This window comes from Oryzias latipes, chromosome 21 (assembly GCF_002234675.1).
Source record: "Oryzias latipes chromosome 21, ASM223467v1".
Taxonomy (NCBI): Eukaryota; Metazoa; Chordata; class Actinopteri; order Beloniformes; family Adrianichthyidae; genus Oryzias; species Oryzias latipes.
Genome location: NC_019879.2, coordinates 484,540 through 504,049, shown reverse-complemented (window position 1 = coordinate 504,049; position 19,510 = coordinate 484,540). Strand labels below are relative to the sequence as shown.

The window sequence follows — 19,510 nt, the reverse complement described above, 5'->3', positions numbered from 1 at the left end:
ACATTCAGCAGTAGCCCACTGAGCAGCACGCCCCATCAGTAGGGAGATGACATATGCCACCTTGGCCTTCTCACAGGAGAAAGAGGATTAGTGCAGGGAAAGCTGGATTTCACACTGGGTCAAAAAGGTCCGCCATGAAGTAGGATCCCGATCATATCTCTCCGGAGGGTGGGTATGAGGTACAGGTGCAGGTTGACTTACTGGTCCGGCAGGTGTCACACTGGCGGCAATACTGGCTTTGTCCAGTCTTCTGGAGATCTCTTGTAACTCTGAGGATAATTCCCCCAGCTGTGTCTCGAAGTTGTAGATTGCAGACTCCACTCATGCCTTCCACTCCTGAGTGGGTTTTGGGTCCGTCATGTCCGGAACGTTCTGTCAGGTTTTGTCGAGGACAGCCAAAAAGGAAACCCAAGAGTAAAGGTTAAATAGTCTGTTTATTGTCCTGGTCAGAAGTTTGCAGTACTGAAGGAGCGTGGAAACCTCCCGCCAGCAGGGGGAGCAGGACTTGGTAGACTCACAGCTGTGAGAGGAAATGAGCGGACAGCGCTGGGAGCGGGGAGAGAGCCTGGATGCCGCTGATGAAGTTGTAAACACTAGGAGACCTCGGCAGAGGAATCTTCACTTTATAAAGTCAATGGAAAGTCTTGGCTTACAATGCGAATCCGTGTGGATGGAGAAGGCGAGGCGAGGCAATTCAAGGCCAGGCGGTGACCTGACGTGACGATAGCTTACGATCCGTGCGGATGTGTGGACAATTTAGCTGGAATAAATCAGAGAAGACTGACGTCTTGGATGGCATAAGGACGCCGTATGACATCATTGTGACGCTCCATTTATCAAAGGTTTGGGTTTAAAGATAACAGTATGGATGTCTGGCACTCCTAATGTGGTTACCTTACACACACTGGCTCTCCGTGCAAAAAGTTTGGAGATCCGTGCTTTAATGTGACCCCCCCTTCTGCAGCCAAATCAGTTTCAGCTGCTCTGGGTGTATTCACTCAGGTTTAGGAATTTACAGGAATTTTCCTGATCTTTAGTATGAGGCCGGTCTTCACTCTGATTCCTCTGAGTGAGGTTTTCTGTCGGGTTCAGATCTGGACTCTGTGCAGATCAGTCATACTAGATCATCCATGTCTTCCTTTCTGCTCTGACGTGCAGCGGTGTTGGAACAGGAAGGTCCCATCCCTAAACTGTTGTCTCCATGTTAGGATTCTCTAAAATGTCCTGGTCTGCTCCTCCCACTGCTGCAAACTGGGGGATGAGGAGGTGAGTGCTAAGCGTGTAAACGCGGCACACATCCAGGCGTGAGGAGCGGCGAGAACAACATGGCCCAGTGCTGAAGGCTTTGGGCCTCTCTCAGGGGTCAAAGATGAGCCATCATCTGCTGCAGACTCGTGACTTTCAACTGGAGGAGCTGCGAGGCTTCAGAGACACACACTCTGCCAGGACATCAGTCACAGCACAACAGAGCAGTTGGAGCCGCCAATCAGAAACGCACAGAACAATGTGTCAGTGTTCACTGGCTGCTCAGACGGCGTTAGCATTTGTGGACATTCTTGTGATCAGGAAACTCAAGCAGATCCAGGAGATGAGTTGTGTGGACTTCCTGTGACGTCATTTCCGGGTGAGCTATTCCCAGTGCTAGCTGTGTGACTGCTGTCCTCTTGTTTGGCATCAGCCTTACTACTATTGCTTACTCTAAGGGTTATCTGGGTTAATATTCACATCTAGTACCTTTTATTAGCGAATTCACCACTGTTAAACCGCTTGCTGTTCACTTTTCTCATTTTGCTAAATAAACCACTTCTCTTTACTTAAACACCGCTAGCCTTAGCTTAGAACCTAGTATGGCCACCACCTCTCCTTCCGCCTCTCCTCCTTTCTCCTGCCCCATGTGCCATATGTTTAGTGATGATCCTGCCTCCTTTAGTGAAGATAGCGGTAGGTGTGTTAAGTGTAGTCTTGTGTTAGACTTGGAGGCCAGGCTGGAGCAGTTAGAAGCGCGGCTCCGCACAGTGGAAGCTAAGCCGGCTAGCCAGGTCGTTACTCGTAGCGCGGGCCGCGCTACCAGGGCTAACTTAGTTAGCACCCCAGCGCCCTCCCAGCAGCCGGGAGACAGTCAGGGGTTTGTACCGGTTGGGAGGAAACATAGTGCTAAACGCAAAAACTTAGAGCACCCGAGACTCCACGTTAGTAATAGGTTCTCCCCCCTCAGCGACACACCCGCTGAACACTCAACTCTGGTTATAGGCTCTTCTGAAGTTAGAAACGTGGAGCTCCCAGCGGCTACTGTCAGGTGTTATCCGGGGGCCAGAGTTGGTGACATCGAGGGGAACCTTAGGATGTTAGCTCAGAATAAGTCCAGGTTCCGTCGAGTCGTGATTCACGCAGGCGGTAATGATGCCCGACGGAGACAGTCAGAGGTGGTTAAGTTAAACGTAACTTCGGTGTGTAAACTGGCTAAGACGATGTCCGACACTGTAATTTTCTCTGGTCCCCTGCCGAACTTAGTCAATGATGAAATGTACAGCCGCTTTTCATCATTTAACCGCTGGCTTTCTAGATGGTGCCCAGAAAACGGCGTTGGTTTTGTGGATAACTGGAGCGCGTTTTGGGGGAAGCCCGGTCTCATGCGGAGAGACGGCGTCCATCCCACTCGGGACGGTGCCGCTCTTCTTTCTAGAAACATTTCTGCTAGCCTTAGTCTGTTAACCTGACAATCCAGAGACGAGACCCGGGCGCAGAGCAGCAGTGGAAAACGCTCCTCTGAGCCTCCCTTAGGGTTAGTGCCGGTGCAAAACCCATGCAGGGAAAGTCAAGCAGGTCCTAGCTTTAGCTTATGTGCTGAAAGACAAATGAAAGGAGCGCGTCATAGAAACCTTACAGTGACAGACAGCAGTTCTCACAAGCAGAATTATGATGTCATTAAATGCGGTTTATTAAACATTCGATCCATTTCCTCCAAGTCCCTCTTAGTCAACGAGTTAATTACTGATAACAATCTTAGTCTTTTAGCCTTAACAGAAACTTGGCTCCATCAGGATGACTATGTTAGATTGAATGAAGCAACCCCCCCCACTTATGCTAACTATCAGAAATCCAGGATTTCAGGGAAAGGAGGTGGTTTGGCAGTAATATCACAGTCTAGCTTACTTCTCAGCCCTAAAGTTAAAAATGCTTATAATTCATTTGAAAGCATCATATTGTCTTTAAGTCACCCAAACAGGAAAACTCCAAAACCTGTTTTACTCATAATTATTTATCGCCCCCCCGGCCCATATTCAGAATTTTTAACTGAGTTTTCCGACTTCCTATCGACTATTGTCTTAGATTCTGATCAAATTATAATATTAGGGGATTTTAATATTCATGTTGATGACCCCAGTGACTGCCTAGGAAAGGCTTTTGCAGCTTTATTAGATGATGTTGGTTTCACCCAAAGTGTGAATGAACCCACTCACTGTCATAAGCACACCCTGGACCTTGTTCTAACCCATGGTATAGAGATCAGCCAGCTGAGTGTCCTTCCTCTTAACCCCATCATTTCTGATCACTTTCTGATTACCTTCCAGTTTACACTGGAACATCCTTCTGCCCCAGTGAATAAGAAACAGCTTAGAAGAACCTTAACTGACCGTTCTGAGTCTGAGTTTAAACACACAGTTCAGCCAGTACTTAGTGATATTCTGAGAAAATACTCTGAGACCAGCTCCCATAGTATCAGTCCTAGTATAAATGACCACTTTGTTAATGATGCCTTACAAGCCCTCAGGAGTACACTCGATGTTGTTGCCCCCCTGAAACCTAAGTTCGTCAGACAAAACCGAGTAGCACCGTGGTTTAACGCTGAAACTCATTCTCTTAAACGAGAAACCCGTAAGTTGGAAAGAGAATGGCGCCGCTCCGGTTCAGAGCAGTCTCTGGATATCTGGAAACATAGCCTATTAAATTATAAAAAAGCCCTGCGTAGAGCTAGAAGCCAGTACTATTCAACCTTAATATCAGAGAATGGAAACAATCCAAGATTTCTTTTTAGCACTATAGCTAAATTAACTCGCAGTCAGAGCTCAGTAGAACCACATGTTCCTGTTTCTCTCAGCTCTGATGATTTTCTTACATTTTTCGATAGTAAAATCTCAAATATTAGACATAAGTTAAATCAAGTTATTCCTACTATCAGCCCAGAACAGGCTGAAGCGGTAGAAATGGAGGCATCCATAGAAACCTCTGTAACATTAGACTGCTTCACTGCTGTGGATCAAGCGGAAATAACATCAATTATTACGTCCTCCAAATCCTCAACGTGTCTGTTAGACCCAATTCCCACTAGACTTTTTAAAGAAACTTTTCCCCTAATTAATGATCCCATATTAACAATGATAAATGCCTCTCTGGAAACGGGTTACGTGCCACAGTCTTTTAAATATGCAGTTGTTAAACCTCTTCTGAAAAAGCCCAGTTTGGATCCTAGCATCTTGGCCAACTATAGACCGATATCAAACCTGCCCTTTATTTCTAAAATCCTAGAAAGAGTTGTAGTTAAGCAGCTTTAGCGCAACCTACAGGACAACAGCCACTTTGAAGACTTTCAGTCGGGGTTTAGACCTCACCACAGTACGGAAACTGCACTAGTTAGAGTCTCTAATGACTTGTTATTGGCCTCAGAAAAGGGACTACTTTCTATTCTGGTCCTGTTGGACCTCAGTGCTGCCTTTGACACTATCGACCACGGTATTTTACTCCATAGATTAGAGCAGGACATAGGGATCAGAGGATCTGCTCTCCAGTGGTTTAAATCCTATCTGTCCGATAGGTATCAGTTCGTTAATGTAAATGGCCATTCCTCTCAGTGCACTCGAGTCAACTATGGAGTCCCACAGGACTCAGTCTTAGGACCCATCCTGTTTACGCTTTATATGCTACCCCTAGGAAACATAATCAGGAAACACAGCATCAATTTTCATTGTTATGCCGATGATACGCAGTTGTATTTATCCATGAAGCCTGACCAGAATGACCAGATAGAGAAACTGAACGCCTGCATCAGTGACATCAAGACCTGGATGACAATTAATTACCTCCTTTTGAACCCAGAAAAAACTGAGGTCATTATACTTGGTCCTAAAAACCTCAGAGATGCTCTGTCTGCTCAGATAGTCTCCCTGGATGGTGTAAGTATAGCCCCCAATTCCACAGTTAGAAACCTTGGGGTTTTATTTGACCAGGATTTATCATTTAAGGCTCACATATCTCAGGCGTGTAGAACTGCCTTTTTTCACCTGCGGAATATTGCTAAGATCAGAAATATACTTTCTAAGAGTGATGCTGAAAAACTCATCCATGCATTTGTTACGTCGAGGCTGGATTACTGTAACTCCTTGTTAGCAGCGTGTCCTAAGAGTTCCTTAAGAAGTCTCCAGCTTGTTCAGAACGCAGCTGCTAGATTGTTAGCAGGAACTAGCAGAAGAGATCACATCACTCCTGTGTTGGTTTCACTTCACTGGATCCCAGTTGATTCTAGAATCCAGTTCAAGATCCTCCTGTTAACCTATAAGGCCTTACATGGAATGGCCCCGTCCTATATTAAGGACCTCATAGTCCCTTACCATCCAATCAGAACACTTCAGTCACTAAATGCAGGACTGCTTGTGGTTCCTAGAATTAGTAAAAGTACGGTTGGAGGTAGAGCGTTTAGCCACCAAGCCCCTGTCTTATGGAATAAACTCCCAGCTCATGGAAGAGAGGCCGACTCAGTTTCTACATTCAAAGTTAGACTGAAAACATTCCTCTTTGGACAGGCTTATTGTCAGACTAGTTAGTATTCAGAGATTATTTAACTTAATGTTAGTTTGTTTAAATTAAACTTAATAATAACTATTTCTTTTAAAAGGCTGCTAGAAGTTGAAGCTGGGGTAACTATGGTACACTGGGGTTCTGTCCTCTTTCCTTTTTTACTTCTACCCTTCCTCTCTCCTCTATTCTTGATCATAATTTATCATTTAGTTCTCCATGCCTCTGTTTGGTGCAGTGCGATTCATGTATTGTCCCTCTTTTCCTCTCCCCTCCTGGGGAGTGGGAGTGCTTCCAGACTCCAGTTGGCTCATCCGTGCTCCAGTTCCTGACCGTTTACCTCGCCTTTGCTCCTGCTCCTACACCTGGCTGTGGTTCCTGTCTCCGGCTCGACTCGCGCCTTTGACTGTCCCGATAACCACGGCTGGATGAAGCTCGTCTGCTGGACTTTTATATATGTAGTTGTAGAGTTAGATACGTTAATTCTTCTCTAAGATTTCTGGTAAATCGCCTGTCCGTCCTGGGGGAGGATCCCTCCTTCATGTGGGCACCCCTGAGGTTTCTTCGTTTATCCGGTTTTTTGGGAGTTTTTCCTTACCGCGAAGGGGGGTCTAAGGGCAGGGATGCCAGTATAGCTTAGTCAGTTTGTTAGTTCATTTTAGTATTTTTCTATTGAACTCTTTGTATTCGTGATCCTTTTGATTTCATGTTTTACTTCGAAGCCCATCGAGACGACTGTTGTTGTGATTTTGGGCTATACAAATAAAATTGAATTGAATTGAATTGAATGAGATGCTCAGCAGGAGGAGGTGTTGAACCTCCACGCTCACATCAGCACAAAAATGCTCTCTGTACTGGATGAAGGTGACGGCTCCGGCAAGCTGATGTTTCTACGTTTGTCTTTGAAGAGTCACTGCAGATGCTAATATGAGACACAAACTTCAGCCAGAAATGTTCAACTTTTTGGTGATCCCTGAGCCTCTTGGAGTTTGTGACGGCTGTTAAGAAAAACAGGAAAACTCTGAGATGAGGTGCAGTTCGGAAGGGACCTTCCTCTGCAGGACAGTCCTGTGGACCCTTCATCTGGTTTGATCTTCACATAGACTCACATCAGGAGACAACCAAAGCACCTGGAAAAAACCTGCAGTCTGAACAACTGCAAACTTGAGCCCCTAGAAAAAAGGAAGATGAAAAGCGGCGGGTCCTGGAACTCATAAAGCTGTGGTTCTCCTCCACTCATTGGTCCGTTGAATGACTGTCTGCATTCCTACTGAAGTGAACTGCACCAGAGTTCATCTGTAAGTGAACAGAGACCCTGGTTCTCAGGAGGAACAAAGTTAGTCCAAACTAGAGTTCTGGTGGACAAGACCAGGACCAGACCTGACAGTCCAGCCGTTGTCATCTAAAAACCACTTCTCTATGAAATAATCGACAAATTTCTCAATTTACTTCAGACGATCCTCTGCTTTTTATGCTTCATTTTCCCTAAATCAATTTGAATGATGATGTGTGGATTTGCCCTCCCAAAGGCCGTATTTAAGCCCCAGATTTCCAAAGATTCAAGCCGCCAATATGGGTGTCAGTGTTCAAAGCTGCAGCTGGACAGCTGTGTGCCATCTTTGGGCACAAGCCAGGTCAACGCTGCCGACCCACGGATCCCCCTCCGCAGCAGCTTCCCTGTCACTGATCTCTGGAGGAGACGGCCTATGCAGGTTTGGGGTGGGGCTCCCACCAACAGACAAAATCTACTAACCTGCTGTTGAATTTTTCTGGGTGCTTTTCCCGCATCAGATGGAAGCGGTGGGCGATGGAGGCGTCCTGCACACAGAACACAGACCATCAGCTGCATGCCAACATCAGTAAACCCCATCACACTTCCACGCAGCAGCTAATGCTGTGTAGCATGGACAGACTGGAACAGATCCAATCCACCAGCCCCATAATGCCCCATAATGTCTGCCTGGTAACAGTGTGTGCAGTGGTAGTAAAATGCACTTTAATCTAGAATTAGGAAAATGTGATCCCAGCGTCACCCTTACAGCGTCATGTCTTTACATGTGTGTACAGTCCATGGTTGGAACGGCAGAGAGCTGAGACCACACGCTGCCCTCATGTGTTTAACCCTCAGTGTGACCTCTCCACCCCTAACAGCTGTCCTACAAACATGTCTGCCAGGTCAAAGTATGAAAGTGATTTCATCTGAATCATTTATCACCTGAAAGTCTGATGGTCCCAGAAACAGTCCCCTAAGAAAACATATTCAAATCTGTGCGAAACAAAAAAAAAGAGTTTAAATTTAACCTAAACCTAAGTTTAGGTTTCATTCACAAAACCTCCCCAGTTAAACCCTTGAGTCCGATTTAAAATTCAGCTTGAGCTCAAGAGAATTTCTTATTTTTCATAAGCCCTTCTTCTTTCATCTACAAATGGAGGGTAAACCAGTGAAAAGGGGGAATACTGCCACCTTTAGGTAGGAACTGTCACAACCTGATCATTGTGAAAAGTCTGAGTCTGAACAGGGAGACATCTAACACACATGGCTACATATAGCTCCGTGGGACTCAGAGACACACAATGTGCACGTATGCCAGCATGTGATCAGCTGTTCTGCCTTTATTTGACCTCTGTGTGAGGTTAGCCAGAGCCACGTCTGCTGGACCGTCCACAGATAAACGGCTGCTGCACGCAGCAAACCAGTTCAGGATTGATTAAATGTCAAAGGGGTCTCATGGTCAGTGTAGCCTCCAGTCCTGTGTGGGGTTGGGAGCAACTCCAGCATGTCACTGTGATGGAGGACACATGAGGCAGATGATGTCATGGTGAAGATAACCAGACCAGTCCGGCTTTTAAAAGGGCTAGACGGAGGAAGGGACAGTGTCTTATGAAACAAGGCCATGTTGTTTTTACTGGGATAAATAAGTTGCATAAGATCAAACACAGAAGGGGTTAATGTCGTCTCACACAACCAAACTGAGTGTGCCTTAGTGATTTTATATAATTAAAAATGAATCAATTCACTTTAGTTGGTTGGAAAGCACAAGTCAACAGTGAAGGTTGCCTAAAGCAGGGAAGCCTTTGCTGTGTGGTCTGTCCTCAGGTCTGATCACAGGCTGTGCCCCAATTCCTTCACTATATCCCTTGTGCTCTCTTATGGGGTCCAGATGACCCCACCCTTCCATTGACGTGTTCTCCCTACCATGACAAAGGTGGATAAAGGTGGAAAGATTTCATGTAATCCATGGACACCAGTGAAGATCACAAATCATTGAAGAAAAAAGGTTCAGAGCACTGTCTAGTGGGTCTAGATGACCCAACGTAAACGTGCCTTGGATAGCACAAGGGCAAAAGGTTGTTCAGCCATTTTCTTTTTTTTCTTTTTATTTTATTTTTTTAACTTGTCCTGTCCAACAGCTGGGCAGACAGATGAGAGCTGAGGGCCTCTTGTGTTGGACATATTTTATTTTAACAAGAGGGGTTATTAATCTTCAGACAAACCAAAGGTATGTCTGAATAAACCCCTTTTGGAATTGAGGCCAAACTTTATTAATTTCAATCATGTTTGAAAATCTTTGGTGTTGGACCGGACGGAAAAGGAAAGAGGGGAAGAAGAGAGAGGGACGTTAGAGAGGGGAGGGTGATAGTGGGAGGTGGGGGGGGATAAGACCATAATGCAGCATAGAGCAGACAGGTTTACTGGTTGTTTATCATTACGGTACGGTTCAAATGTAGTACAAAAAGGGCGGGGCCTGTCCGAATCTACAATTCCAAAAGTGGCCTAGAAATTTCCCACAAGGCTCTGCGAAAAAGTGTGCATCGAGGCTCACTAGATTTTTGAACATAGACCACAGTGAACAAAACTGTAAAAACAAATGTATGTAAACTTTTCTTTGTAGCCCTTGTTCTATCCCAGGCACTTTAACATTGGGAGTGGGGTCATCTAGACCCACTAGACAGTGCTCTGAACCTTTTCTCTTCAATGATTTGTGATCTTCACTGGTGTCCATGGATTACATGAAATCTTTCCACCTTTATCCACCTTTGTCATGGTAGGGGGAACACGTCAATGGAAGGGGGGGGGCCCTCATCTAAGATAACATGTCCTCTTTCGGCTTCTCCCATCAGGGGTCGCCACAGCGAAACAACCTCTCCTACGAGGAAGAGTCACATGGTTAACTTGGCAAGGTTTTACGCCGGATGCCCTTCCTGACGCAACCCTCTCAATTTAACCGGGCTTGGGACCAGCACAGAAGCAGAGAAGGGAATAGGGAGCAGCCCAGATGTTTCACGGACGGAAGGCGCCACAAACCAGCACGAGCTCATCCAGCTCTCATCTCATCTAAGATAACACAAGGGTTACTAAACCATCTGCGGTTTTATCTGTATTTATAAATCCAACACAGTAGATTCATAAACATGTGTCATAAAATGTTCATATTGATTAGATTTTCCCTTTGTAGAATCGGTCATGTCATACGTGCCATTTAGAAAAGAAGAAATGAATAGTGGACATGGTGTCCGGATTGCTTTTATTCAGTCCACTAGATAGTTTTTTAGCAGTTAGAGATGATGGAGGGAATTCAGACACAGCACCAGTTTTAACTACTTTCATATCAATTCCATCACAATCAATGATCACTGCAAAACAGTAGCTGCGTTTCTGTTGAAAATGAAACGGCACAAATTGGATTTGGGCTAATAAATTTGCCTAAAGGGAACATGAAAATAAGAATAAAATACACATTTATTTAAAAAAGGTTTTTGCTCTTGGAGGTGATTTTTGAGGCTAATCGAATTTGACACATTTCCCAAAACTGCAATGGAAGCACTTCTTTCAAATGAAATGAGTCACATGACCAACAATTGGATGGCGATGAAATTCTTGGTACTGACGCTGCAGAACGAACACCACCAGAGTTCCCACAGTGTCCTGCAGATCATGTGGAATTGTTGGATCCACAGTTCCTCTGGAAAATCCCCAACCACCATTTTCTAAAAAGGCTTAATTCGTAGCCCCCCCTCATGTAAGGAACTCCCCGCTCTATAAGACGCCGACGTCTCCTATGATAGACGATGATGAAGCTAGTCCCGTGGCAGAAATGTAAATGGATCTGCCGTCAATCAATCATTGTTCACATCAATCACCATGTTTTTGAACGACTTATTGTGAGAATTTGTTTATGCTTTTTTCTACAAAATTATGAATTAATAGAAACTGTGTCATTGTGAAATTGTGTTTTTTCAACATGCCTAGAAATTGGACAAAGTTTTGTGCATATTTATGATGGAAACGCAACCATTGTGGGCTTTCTGGAAGCGTTGTGTTGTCAACTTGGCAGAGGTTGACAGGTGGAACAGACAGCTGGCTGGCAGCTCGCCCTTCCATGCAGGTGTTTCTCTGCAAACAGATGGGCAGCTGCGGTTCAACATGTCTGTCCTCATCACCCACAGAACCAGGAGCTGGTTCAGCTGCAGAAGCAGATCTCACAGTACCAGCTAACGTCAGAAGCTAGAGCTGCATCTGCTGCTTTAGCTTAGCCCACAACATGAAACTTCACCTGTGATGAGAGACATCGTAGACCACTAACTGCACTCACTTCCAGAAACATTAGTTCTGCCAAAGGAACACAGCTGTGTTTTTGTGCAGCGAAAGCAGCACAGCAGGTAATCATAAGCAAAGCTCCCAGAACATAAAAGTGTTGGGGGGGGGGGGGGTGAAGGAAGCACCCAGGCGCAGAGAGGAGGAGGGGGCAGGAGCTTCCAGACAAAAAGGGATCTTTAATAACTAAAAAAAAACTAAATAAAATACCTCTGCAGCATGCAGGCAAACTTGAAACTTGAACTACTACAACATTGGAACTCCAGAACCGACTATGGAGCAGCACAGGAGGAAGGGAATGACAGGACTTAAGTACATTCAAGACTGACGAGACACAGGTGGAAACAATGAGGGCAGATGGGGACCAAAAGAAAAACTCAAAACAACAACAACACAACAGGAAAACCTACAAAATAAAACAGGAAGTGAACTCCAACTATGACGGAACAAAATAGAACAAAAACACAAAAGCATAGAAACTAAAACCATAACAAAAGGATGACTTTATGTCACTACATCATCTGTCATATCTCCAACACAGCAGGGAGTCTGAAGAAACCCAAAACAGGTGACTTTCATCTGTACCTGTGTAACAGGCCGTGATCTGTTCATTTTAATTACACAAAATATTGACTGTCTCTAAGTTTCTTTCCCCCCTTGTATTCTGTGTTGGGTTTTGTAGCCCCTCCTTAATGTGTTCTTCTTCGTGGTTTTCTCTTTATAAGGTTGGCGCTTTCTTTCCCTCTCTCCTTTTTGTTTTACTGTCCAGCGGGAGAGGTGGGTGTCCTGTAATGTTAGCCATATGAATCCTCATTTTATGTTAATTATTGTGCCATATACTGTTATTATTTGGAATCGGTTGTGAAAAACATAAAAACCTTTGTAGATGTTAACTGTTTATTTCAGAATAAGAATTTCCTGTTCATGTTCTGTGCTCCCTCTACCTCTCACCCTCATGTAGGAGCTAATACGGGATGCTAACACCGTAATTTCTATTTTCTTTTTGGAATATTGCCAGATACGCAATAAACGGAGGTGGTCTCCAAGGGTGCTGATGTGTCCCGAGATCTTTTGACTTCCTAAACACAACGCAGAAGTGATCGGGTTACACTTGGTGCCGTTAGACCCGTCCTATCGCGGATCAGCAATCTCTGTCGCCATCACCGTCTCTGCATGATCCAGACCACCTCGCAGGCGGCTAACAGCGGCAGTTTGTAACGGTTGAACTGTTCCCTGCACATTGACTTACAGGTTTTTCAACAGCCCGTTGAATAAGGGCGCAATTTTACCTGTGCTCTGACTGACAGGTGTTTTTTTTTTTGTTTGTTTGTTTTTTGTTTTTTTACATGCGTCGGCTTGCTTATTGTCAAGTATGTTGTTACATGGCAATCAACATTTCTGATTTTTTTTCATGAGTTAATAAGAAACAGTTTTTTCCTCCCATTCTTTTTCTGTTTTTAAGTACTGTGGCTGCACCAACACAGCATACTTTCTGTTGAGGTGATTGATATTTGTGGGACCCTGAAACCGGAAAATATGTCTGAACAAAAGTTTACCAGTCATCAGATTTGTTCTGGTTTGGGGAGGGGTCAGCCCTTGCTTTCATTTGGGAGGGGAAGATTTATGAGGCCCAGCAACTTTCATTGTGTCACAGAACAGTCAGAAATTTCTCCTCCTCTAATCCCTGCTGCAACTTCCACACCTGTTGCAAATGCCCCCCCTAGTCCCACCCAAGTTATTACAGTTGAAACGCTCAGCACTGTAATTAGCGACTTGGCAAAACAGATTGGGGACAATATCACAGCAAATCTCAGTGTGATGCAGCACAACAAACCTGTCCAATCACAACCCGCCGAGAGACAACCCTCAGAACACAATGAACAGTTAAGAGTGGTGATCCAGCCGGAAGCTAAAGCACCACCGTATTTTAGGGGTGACCAAACAGATACCTTTTCTATTGATGAGTGGGAAGATATGATGAGATGTTACTTGTCCAGACTGAATTGTGGATCTCAACAAGCATTTGACTTAGTGATGTCCAGACTGATGGGCAAGGCCAGGGATGTAGTGAAAGTGTCTCTGCGCTGCCATCCCACACTGAGTGATGCTGAATTGATGGATGTTGTTTTTGACATTTTGAAGCGCAACTTCAGTGAGCTAACATTCTCTGATCTTCCAATGAAGGACTTCTATAATACATTGCCATTTCTTGGTGAAGACGCAATGGATTATTGGATCCGCCTTAACAAAGCTATGGATGTTGCCATTGAGTGCCTTCGCAGGCGAGGCAGACTTGTGGAAAACCCAAGTGCTGAGGTTGTCATGATGTTTATTAACCACTGTCCTGACGCCCGCCTTGCACTGTCTTTTCAGTTAAAAGACCCTCACGAATGGACAGCAGCTGAAGTACAGAAGAAATTGGACAGCTATTTAGGCAAAATCAAAAGCTCAGTCCCTCAGTCAAAACATGGTTTGAGTCAAACCATTCCCAGTCAGAATGCCCTGAGTTTTACCTGTCAGTCTCAGCTTGATTCTAATGCAGTCGCTTTTCCTACAAAAGATCAACACTGTCATCCTTCGCAGGTTTCACAATCAACCAATGTCAATGGCCAACATCAGTCTGTTGGTGATGTTCGAACCCCTCAACACTCAACGGTGACTGCTGATTCTGCTGCTAATACATTCATTTCTTCACAGCCCATAATTGAACATGCCACCCAACAAATGGTGAACATGTTTGATAAAGTTCTGTCACTGTGTACTTCTTCTCTTACAACTGATCGTCGGAGACAACAGCAAAATGGCCGTCCACATGGTCAGCAGAAATTTGAACATTTCCCATGCAAGGTCTGTAGTTCAAAAGACCACACTACCCACGCTCATTGCAGACTATTTAGACTATGCCTCAACTGCTTTGGTTCAGGACATGTGAAACGTGACTGTACATTGGTGGCTCAGAAACCACCAACAGTAGTTCCCTCTTCTAGCACTGATTTAAACTAGCAAGCCCATGTGAAGAGAGGGGCAGCATGGGTCACACGGGAAATACCCTCAGAAATACAGTAGACCCTTACGCAGTATATGTGAACTGTTGTGAGTCATTGTCAGACAAGAAGACTGTGATTTTTGTTGGATCACAACGAGTAGATCAGGCCTGTGAGTTGTTCTACACCCCCGTGTCTGTTGGAAACAGAGCCGTTTTGAGAGGAATGCTTGATTCAGGGAGCATGTCATGCACAATAAGTGAAGAGGCAGAAAGCAAACTACAGTCTTTTGGTGTTGTACTTACTCTCAAATCTGTCCCCGAAAATGTGGTTATGGTTGGTTGTGGTGGCCTGCTAACACGCCCAAAATGCATCTACAATTTGGATCTTGAAGTCTATGGTTTTCGATTTGAAGTGCCAACTTTTGTGGTGCCAGGACAGAGGGATGAACTGATCATTGGTACCAATGTACTCCGTCCAGTTATACAGAAAATGAAGTGTGACCCAAAATATTGGGAGCTGATATCATCAAGGACTTCAGACCCAGGATGCGATGAGTTTCTCCAGCTTCTCAGTTGCACCTCACGATGGTCTGGCTCCGAGCAACCAGACAAGATTGGATCTGTGAAGTTGAGACAAGCTGTCACTTTACTGCCACAGAAGGAATATGTGGTGTGGGGGAAACTGCCATCTTCTACTCCAGTGTCACCAGGGTGCACTGTGATTGTAGAACCATCTTCAACTCGTTCAGCCCCAAAAAGCATCCTTGTTGGTCGAGTTGTGACACCCATGTGGGGTGACCACTGGATCCCAATGAAGGTTCTCAATCCCACACTCAAACCCATAACACTACGTCGAAACACCAAGATTGCTGATGTATTTTCCTGCGTAGCTGTTGAAGATATGACTTTCTATCAGGGTTTGTGCAAAAGTGTGTCTGACTTTTCAGGAGTGCCCACTGTAACACCAGATCCAACATTTGACCCCGTGAAGCTCCTTGCTGAAAGAGGTTTGGGGGACATCGATGTCCAGAGCTGTGAAGTGTCAGATGAATGTAAGAGGAAACTTGCACATCTCCTGTTGACATACCAAGATGTATTTTCCAGAGACAAACTCGACTGCGGTGAGGCTAAGGATTTTGTCCACCGCATTCATCTCACTGATGATCGTCCATTCCGCCTCCCATATCGACGCGTACCACCAGCCCATTATCAGCAGCTGCGTGAAGTGCTTTCTGACATGGAAATCAAGGGCATTATCAGTAAGTCAGTCAGCGAGTATGCTTCACCTCTAGTAATTGTCTGGAAAAAGTCAGGTGATTTAAGGATATGTACTGACTTTCGTTGGCTGAATGCCAAGACCGTCAAGGATGCTCATCCCTTGCCTCATCAGGCTGACTGCCTGGCTGCACTTGGTGGTAACATCCTTTTTAGCACCATGGATCTGACATCAGGATTTTACAACATTCCACTTCATGAGTCTGACAGACACTACACTGCTTTTACAACCCCTCTTGGTCTTTATGAATACAACCGCCTACCACAAGGTCTATGCAACAGTCCTGCTTCTTTTATGAGGATGATGCTCAGTATCTTTGGTGACCTGAACTTCTCCAAGCTCCTCTGTTACTTGGATGATCTCCTGATTTTTGCACCTACAGAAGATGAAGCCTTGATGAGATTGCAGATTGTTTTCAATCGTCTGAGAGCTAATAATCTTAAACTGTCACAGAAGAAATGTCACTTTCTTCGGAGCTCTGTGAGATTTTTGGGACATGTAATAGATGCTGATGGAGTCTCGGTTGACCAGGAAAAGGTCAAGGTTATTTCTGCCTTTGTGAAGAACGATCTCATGAACCCTGATGGCTGCACCCCATCTCAGCAGAAAATCAGATCATTTCTTGGGATGGTACTGTTTTACCAACACTTTATTCCTGGTTGCTCACGTATTGCGAAACCTCTTTATGCTTTGACAGCAGGACAAAAGAGAAAAGCAAAGGGGCGTGGCAAAGCTGGAACCTATCGTACACTCACCCCTCAAGATTGGACACCTGCTTGTGAGAGAGCATTTGAGGGGCTTAAAACTGCGCTACTGAACTGTGTGATGTTGTCCCACCCGGATTTTGACTCCCCCTTTATTCTCTCAACTGACGCATCTATGGATGGGTTGGGTGCTGTTTTATCCCAAGTTCCACCTGGTGAATTGAAAGCTAGGCCTGTAGCCTTTGCCAGCAAGTCCCTCAGTCGCAGTCAGACCAAATATCCTGCACACAGACTTGAGTTTTTGGCATTGAAGTGGGCAGTGTGTGATAAGTTTTCCCACTGGCTAAAAGGTCATAGCTTTACAGTTTGGACTGATAACAATCCACTAACTTACATCCTCACTAAGCCCAAACTTGATGCTTGTGAGCAGCGCTGGGTCTCTAAACTTGCCCCATACTCTTTTGACATCAAATACATTCCTGGGAAACAGAATGTAGTGGCAGATGCTTTGAGCAGAACTCCCTTTGTGACCCCATTAGCACAGCGCATTTTGGCAGAGCCATATTCTGAGCTTTTGGAACAGGTTTGTGAAATGAATGGTGATGTAGTGCAAGACTCATTTCATTTAACCTGTCAAACACAGCTGTTAGACAGTTTGTCTGTTGCCAACAATGCCGACATGTCCATGTCACAAGAGGACGTTTCATCTGTTTTGACTTCTCTGATTGATTGGGATTCTGCTTCCAGGCAGCGTGCAACATATCTGGCTAACCATTTGACAACACTTGAAAAAACAGACCTGAACATCTCCACTGTCTTTGACCTTGCCGACTTACGTTCTAGACAAGAACAGGATCCTGTTGTTTCAAGGGTGTCTTTCTATGTTGAACGTAAGCAGCGCCCATCAAGGCGAGAACGTTGTAATGAGAGCCGACAAACATTGAAACTACTCAAGCAATGGGAAAAACTTGCCTTTCTAAATGGTATTCTCTACAGAGTGACAAAAGATGCAATAACAAAAAAGAAGAGGTTCCAGTTTGTCGTCCCTGGTTCTTTAATAGCTGCAGTGTTGCGCGGTGTTCATGACGATGCAGGTCACCAAGGACAGCCACGAACATTATCACTTGCCCGTCAGCGGTTTTTCTGGCATGACATGGAGAAGGATGTGCGAGGGCATGTCAGGAACTGCCACAGGTGTGTCCTCAGTAAGACCCCAGAACCTTCAGTAAGAGCCCCTTTAGAGAGCATTAAGACCAGTGCTCCACTAGAACTTGTGTGCATTGACTTCTGGTCAGCAGAAGACCACAACAATAAATCACTGGATGTTCTCGTTATTACCGATCATTTCACAAAGCTTGCACATGCTTTTCCATGTCAAAATCAGACTGCTAAGTGTGTTGCCAAGAAGTTGTGGCACTGCTTCTTTTGCATTTATGGTTTTCCAGAACGTATTCACTCAGATCAGGGGGCCAATTTTGAGAGTGAACTTATGACAGAACTCCTTCAGTTGAGCGGTGTTTCTAAGTCTCGCACTTCACCTTATCACCCTATGGGTAATGGGACGACAGAGAGATTCAATCGCACTCTGGGGAGCATGTTGAGGTCTCTTCCTCCAAGATCAAAGCAAAAATGGCCACAGATGATTCAGACTCTGACATTTGTTTATAACTGCACCAGCCATGAGACCACAGGTTTTGCTCCTTTCTATCTAATGTTTGGTAGAGTCCCAAGGCTACCAGTCGACCACATGTTTAAAAGTGTTCTAAAGGACGACAACATTTGTGACTACAATGTTTATGTCAAAACACTTGTTGACGACCTGCGTTCGGCGATGCTTCATGCACAGCGCAATATTGCAAAGGAGCAAAAACATCAGTCTGACCAATATAACAAGAGAGTGAAGGGTCTGCCTCTTTCTCCAGGTGATCGGGTGCTGGTTGCAAATAAAAATGCCAGAGGCAGACGGAAACTATCGGATAGATGGGAACCCATCATCTACACAGTTGTAGCGTCTAAACCCGCAATTCACATTTACAGGATCAGGGATGCCCATGGAAATGAGCGAGTGGTGCACCGGAATCTCCTTCTTGACATCAACTTCTTACCATTGATGGTTGATATAGATAACAATGCATCCTGCTCTGTCAGTGAAACTGCAAACACTGCTCAAGAGGGCGCAGCATTATCGGTTGTGGATGCGGAGGCTGGAACAGTTGAATCTTCTTTGGCTGAGTCTCTGACCTGGCCTAGTGAGTCTGCTGATGACCGTACATCAGAGTGGGTCAGACAATTCCCCACATCTGTGCCTGACAATGTCACATCACCTGGAGTGCAATCTTGTGATGATTCAGTCCACCCTATTTCATGTCCTTCAGAGCCGCATATCGTAGAGCAACCGACAACTAGATTTGGGAGGGTTATTGAACCAGTTTGCCGGCTTATTGACTCTATGGCTCAGATAGAAATACTTTTGGACGTATGAAACATACAGTTTTTTTACATGCATAGGTTTTCTGAATGCATGAAAAACTCGTGTTTGACAGAATTCCTTGTATTTTTATTTGTTTTTCTTGGATGCTTTTCTTTTTTAGTAAGGGAACCTGGAAATCTGTAATTTGTGTAGCTAAACGTTAAGGTGTAAAAGGCACCTTATAATGTCTGGAGTTTTTATTTTTGGGAGTGCTATGACTCTAGCACATCTCAGGTCTCTAACCTTTAATTAGGTAGCATGTTGCTGATTTGTTTGGCTCAGTTTATTGATTCCTCAGACCAAAGTCACGTATGCTTTTGTAAATATATTTGTATTTTGTGTAATTCTAAGGGGGTGAGTGTAACAGGACGTGATCTGTTCATTTTAATTACACAAAATATTGACTGTCTCTAAGTTTCTTTCCCCCCTTGTATTCTGTGTTGGGTTTTGTAGCCCCTCCTTAATGTGTTCTTCTTCGTGGTTTTCTCTTTATAAGGTTGGCGCTTTCTTTCCCTCTCTCCTTTTTGTTTTACTGTCCAGCGGGAGAGGTGGGTGTCCTGTAATGTTAGCCATATGAATCCTCATTTTATGTTAATTATTGTGCCATATACTGTTATTATTTGGAATCTGTTGTGAAAAACATAAAAACCTTTGTAGATGTTAACTGTTTATTTCAGAATAAGAATTT

At 44.7% G+C, this 19,510-nt stretch overlaps 1 protein-coding gene across 1 annotated transcript in view; it reads right to left on the bottom strand.

Annotated features, from left to right (window-relative positions):
• Window positions 1-19,510, bottom strand: part of LOC105356367 (diacylglycerol kinase beta) — a 123,571-nt gene that overhangs the window by 59,249 nt on the left and 44,812 nt on the right. Inside the window, exon 15 of the mRNA XM_023950595.1 lies at window positions 7,544-7,608. Within this exon, the coding sequence (XP_023806363.1) occupies window positions 7,544-7,608 (65 nt within the window). The remainder of the gene's footprint in view (window positions 1-7,543; window positions 7,609-19,510) is intronic.